General features: G+C 44.8%; 1 protein-coding gene across 2 annotated transcripts; it reads left to right on the top strand.

The window, feature by feature from the left end:
* The first annotated feature begins 2,822 nt into the window (after window positions 1-2,822).
* Window positions 2,823-5,323, top strand: CH25H (cholesterol 25-hydroxylase). Of its 2 annotated transcripts, none has more exons than XM_065920002.1 (2): window positions 2,823-3,390; window positions 3,859-5,323. In XM_065920002.1, exon 2 carries the CDS (start codon window positions 3,975-3,977, stop codon window positions 4,785-4,787), a length of 813 nt encoding a protein of 270 aa, XP_065776074.1. In that variant the 5' UTR covers window positions 2,823-3,390; window positions 3,859-3,974; the 3' UTR covers window positions 4,788-5,323. The 2 variants fall into 2 exon arrangements, with proteins under 2 accessions (XP_065776074.1, XP_065776072.1); XM_065920000.1 differs by having other exon boundaries at window positions 2,823-3,463.
* The last annotated feature ends 428 nt before the right edge of the window (window positions 5,324-5,751 follow it).

Raw genomic sequence — 5,751 nt, 5'->3', positions numbered from 1 at the left:
TTACCCTTTGCCTTCCTGGGTTTTGAAGCCTTCTCATAAGGCTTTGATCTTTACAACAACCCCTTTGATAGGTGAGGGGAGCATTTTCTCTGCTTTATAGGCAATGGTATGCCTCTTAAAGAGATGGTTTTGTATGCTTTTATATTTCAAACAGGTCGCTGAGACTTCCAATAATCTCAATAGAAGCACTCATTTACACATGACACAGATGCATTGAAATATAAAGTGTTTAAAACTAAATATGCATTAGCATCTATGTCAATTAGGGCATCAAGGAATCTCTTAGGGGAGTTAACACTGCCCCCCCCTCCCCCCATGTCCATCATCAGCATCCCCTACTGTTTGGGTGCTGGTAATTAAACTGTTTGGTTTTCGGAGTCTTTTGTAAACTGCCCTATAAATGCATCTTCGATGTCCCATTCCAAAACTAAACTCCTCCTGTAGTGTGTCAATCTTGAAATCGACACTGACAGGGTTCCACTCTCAGTTTAGCTGTGACCTTCTATTGAACACTAGCTAGTCTTGACGTTTCTGAGACTGAGTCTTCATTTTTACAATGAGGGGTTAGATTTTGATCTTTACCTTCACCTTCTATAAATTTTATGGATTACAGCTGTAAGATGTTACAACATGTCTCATCTCTGATATCTAAGAGTAATAATCATTTCAGTTACATAGTTGCCAAGACAGTTTTACCTAATTTTGGAAAGAAAAAAACCATAAAGGTCACTCATAAAAAGAAGTGGTGTCATTGGTAAAAGGTTTTTCCAATTACATGTTCTATATTTTCTGGGAGATGGTGCTTTACACAGTCTTGTGGTGAGTTGGTACCAAACAGCTTTGAGATTGTGTTAAATATGTACACACCTAGTGGGTGTATTCTCAGCAAAGTGATTTGATCTCTAGGATAGCCAGTGAAAAAAGAATTCCTATCCTCCAATTCTGTCAGAAAGACCACGCCAAGATAAAAATACACAGGAAATCAATACTAGAGAAGCAGAAGAAATAATGTGGCCAAAATCTTAATACCATCAGAAATCAGGAAATACTTCTTTCTATGGAAAAACCATCCCAGTAAGTAAGTAGACCTAAATGACATCAACCGGTGCCCCAGAAAAAATGATTCCTTTTTAACACTTAATTTAAAGCCAATACATCCTAAAATGAGCATTGAGCCCACAAATATTTTTGAACCTTATTACGTGCAAGGTATAATGCTTGACATCGCAGAAAAAAAAATCCTAGGAGATGGACTCTGTGCCCCCAAAAGACCTATTCATCTAGCAAGTAATTAAATACATTTTGTGTAAATTAGAAGTGTTTAAAGGTACACGTTTAGGAAAGGTACATGCCTGTTTAGGAAATGGCACTACTTAAAAGTAAATAGGGCTCAATTATATTTGAGTCAATTGAGTGATACTCGTCAAAATGTTGTGCCTACCTTTTCAGCATTCTCCAAGACAGAGTGGACAACTGATGAGAATTTAACTGACTGCTTTCCCTGAGACAACTACATTTGTATATAAGGGGATATACACAAAGCTGGAAAGGCAGAGAAGCTGTAGCTATTCTTCAAAGTGCTGCAAGTTAGAGGGGAGAGCCTGGGCCAAGCAGACTGATTCTGTGGTTTCCAGGTCTTGCTGCTCAGTTTTACAGAGCATATTCTAACAGGATTAGGGAGAGAGGGACAGAAGAAGGAAAAGTAAGGAAAAGGATGGCTTGGTTGAGGCTGGGGGTTCAAAGGAGGCAGTCCTGATAGCAATCTATTAGTGAAGTCCAAATTAAGCCACCCACTTATAAAAATCTGTGAGAGAATCCAAAGCATTCCAGCAAAAAGCTGAAACCACAAGAAAAGAACAGCATGTGCTGAACTGAAAGTTGAAGGTTTACTTAATTTTTGTAGATGGCAAATTGTGATATTTTGCTTCTGAGCAGAATTCATTTGTAAGTTTGAGATTTACATATTGATATATTATTATATATTATGAATTGAACTATTATACATCATTCATTTCCGGTCCATATATTGGTCTGTATTTTTGTTGTACTTATTATTTCCTTGTAGTATAACATATGGCGTTATATCTTTTATTTCTTATTATATGACTTTGATTTTAATTGCAAGCTTCCTCAATTACTCCTTAGGTAAAATGTGGAGTATGCATTTAAAATAATAGATGTTTCATTCTGTAACTGGGCTCCAGGCACTATATTTAACCTTCTGTTAAGATTATGGTAAAAATAATCGTGGCAGCTGGCAAACCCAGCTCTTCCAAGGACTGCATTTAATCACTTTAAGTAAAACATTTAGCTAATGTCTAGCATACAGTACACGGTAACTTTAACAACAGTATTACTATTGTCTCATTCAATGTCTAGCAGACATTACACAGTAACTTTAACAATATTATTATTACTATTTTCTCATTTAATGCTTGCAGTAGCCTCATGAGATGGGTATGATTGTTATTTCCCTTTGGAAAGGGGGGTTAAGATAAAGCAGAACTTCCTGGAGTGAGGCTCTGGTTCCAACGTCATAGACACAAGAATGGGCAAAGCTAGGATTAGGAGCAACCTTTGGCTTCCGTTTCCATCCCAAACTTCTGCCCTCTAGATGTCTCTTTCGTCAGGCCCCCGGGTCAACCGCGGAGGTGGCTTTTCTTGTAAGTCGCAGGGTCACACACACCCCACCGCCGTTCCCGGCCCAGCCATGACCCCAATGCCGACTTTCTCAGGCTCAATCCCGGCCAGCTGACCACAGCTGACAGCGGAGAAACTCAGCGGTGGGGGTGGCCTCGCCGTTGGGCTCGCAGCACCGGGGATGGTTTGGGGGATGGCGGCGTCAAGGACGTGGGGCAAGTTGGCGTCGCGGAGCCAGCAGAGGGAAGGGCTAGGAGGGCGCGACATCATCTGTTCAATCAACAGCCTCCCCGTAGGCTTCAGGGAACGCAAAAACATTCCCTTTTCCCCTCAAAGTGGGTAGTTTACTGACTCCACTGCTTTCCTCCCTAATGAGATGCAGCGGCTTTTAGCCAGATTTGGATGGGCAGGCTCTGGATGTTAAATCCAGCCCTTGACTTTTTTTTTTTTTTTTTTTTCGGTAACGCGAAAGATAAAAGTCGCTGTCCCCTCTCTCGCCGCAGTACCTCCCGGTTCCCGTCGCTGCTTTGGGCGACTCGGGCGCACCGCGAAGGGACGACCCTCCGGCCGCGTTTGGGGGGCTCCTGCGAGGGAGTCTGCGTGCGGTAGGGTCTGGAGCTTTCCGCCAGCCGGCCGGGAAAAGATATGGGAACTGGAGGAGGTTCCCGACCTGCCACCCTTCCCGGCTGATATCCTGCGCAGATCGCCACCGCTCGCGGCCAGCGACCCGCGCGGTTCCATCTAAGAAAAGTTAGTTTGCGGATTGCTGCTAGTTAGATCAATAGAGCGCGCCAGCAGAAAGAAAAGACTCGAAATAGGAAAGGTATGTCGCTTTTTAGAGTTTAAAAAAAAATAGTCACATTTGTGTCTTTATTAAAACACTCAGACGCAATAATGTATTATTAAAAAACACAAGTAATTCTGTCTTGATTGCAAAGGAGTTGTTTCTGGTGATGATGGAAATATTCTCTCTTGTTTGGGGATGGTGATAACCCATAAGCTGAGTTGTCAAAACTCGTAGAAACTCTGCACTGAAGCTCTGTGCATTGTATCGTGTATAAATTGTACGTCCCTTAAAACATCAGAACGTAATCCTGTAGGCGTAGTAATTACTATGGGCCATTGCGTAATTGCATATCTGAATGCCACTGAACGCAGCTGTACTTGAGTATTTATAGCAACTAAACGCAATTCTGTTGGATTATTTATTTTTGCAAGCTCCGCGAAGACGGGAAAGGGAGGAAAAACGGCGGCTGACATCACGGGGGGCGGGTCGAAAGCCCTAAGAAAAGCCTTAGGATCCGAGCAGCCGCGCTGCTCGCCACAGCCTCATCATGAACAGCCACAACCGCTCCGAGCTCCACGTCCTCTGCAGCTCTGGCCAGCTGCTCCTGCAGCCCCTCTGGGACCGCCTGAGGACCTGGGAGGCGCTCATGCAGTCGCCCTTCTTCCCTGTCTTCTTCTCCATCACCACCTACGTGGGCTTCTGCCTGCCCTTCGTGGTGCTGGACGTGCTGTGCCCCTGGGTGCCCGCGCTGCGGCGCTACAAGATCCACCCGGACTTCTCGCCGTCGGCGCGGCAGCTGCTGCCCTGCCTCGGGCAGACGCTCCTCCAGCACGTGGTGTTCGTGTTCCCCATGACGCTGCTGCACTGGGCTGTGAGCCCGGCCCTCCTGCCCGTCGAGGCCCCCGAGCTGTCCCAGCTGGCGAGCCACGTGGTGCTCTGCCTGCTGCTCTTCGACACCGAGTTCTTCGTGTGGCATCTGCTGCATCACAAGGTGCCCTGGCTGTACCGGACCTTCCACAAGATGCACCATCAGAATTCGTCGCCGTTCGCGCTGGCCACGCAGTACATGAGCGTCGGGGAGCTCTTTTCCTTGGGTCTCTTTGACATGGTGAACGTCTTGCTGCTGCGGTGCCACCCTCTCACCACCCTGACCTTCCACGTGGTCAACATCTGGCTGTCGGTGGAGGATCACTCCGGCTACGACTTCCCCTGGTCCACGCACAGACTGGTACCTTTCGGGTGGTTTGGGGGCGTGGCGCACCACGACCTGCATCACTCCCAGTTTAATTGCAACTTCGCACCTTACTTCACACACTGGGACAAAATACTGGGAACTCTGAGGTCTGCTCACGCCAAGTAATGTGCACCGTACCCCTCCCGGCAGAGTGCGTGGTGGGTGCACCTCAGACCTGGGGCATTTCACACTTGAATCAGGACAGACACATTTGAGGTGGACTTGAGGTGGTTTTGTTTTGTTGTTTCTTTTTCCGGTGGGTAACTTATTATCTGCTAGAAACCTACAGAGAAAATCTGGTGTATTTTTTCACAATCTAATACGGTAATTTATTGTAATGTTTGTATATCAGCAGTTGTATTCTTGATGTGGAATTCTAACTCACTTCAATACCCTTGATTTCTGGGTATAAAAGATCCAAAAATCACTGGCATATGTAAATAATCTCTAAAAAGATTTGTTTGTAGAACAAGGAATTTTACTATGTTTGAAGGGGTCCTAGAACTAGGCTCAAAGAATATATTTTTATGGAGCATCTGATCTCTGACTGTAGAAATGAAGCCTGGTCCTGCTGGACAGTGACTCAGATTATTGTACTTTTAAAAAATATTTTTGTAGACTTGTATATTTATATTGAAATAAATGTTATTTGTGCTTGAAAAGGAGTAAAGCACCTAAACTCAACAAGTACTGGCTTCTGTCATTTTCACTAGTAGTTTGGCTGATAGAAACTGGAATGGAAGAGGGAAGTGGGATGGTAGAAGCTCATGAGTCTGCATCAGCCCAGCTGTGGAAAGAGAGGAGTCCGGTGGTGATGTCTGAAGGAAAGAAGGCAGTAGGAGAAGGGGTCTGTGTGTTGGTCTTGGTCTAGAGATTTCACAGAGGGGAAAACACCATTGTTCTGGGTGTGTTTCAGCTGATTTCTGCATAATAGGGAGCTAATGAGACTTACTCTATAAAATTTTACAGAGAGTAAATTTTAAAAGTTTCATTTTGGGGGGAGAAGGGCTGTCTTGGGGGATGAATAGAATTAGTGAAGTCCTTTGCTTTCAAAACTGTTAAGTGTCTGCTTTAAAGAGGCTCCAGGTGG

Source organism: Muntiacus reevesi, chromosome 2, assembly GCF_963930625.1.
Source record: "Muntiacus reevesi chromosome 2, mMunRee1.1, whole genome shotgun sequence".
In the NCBI taxonomy this organism is placed as follows: Eukaryota; Metazoa; Chordata; class Mammalia; order Artiodactyla; family Cervidae; genus Muntiacus; species Muntiacus reevesi.
This window is presented reverse-complemented; position numbering and strand designations above follow the sequence as displayed.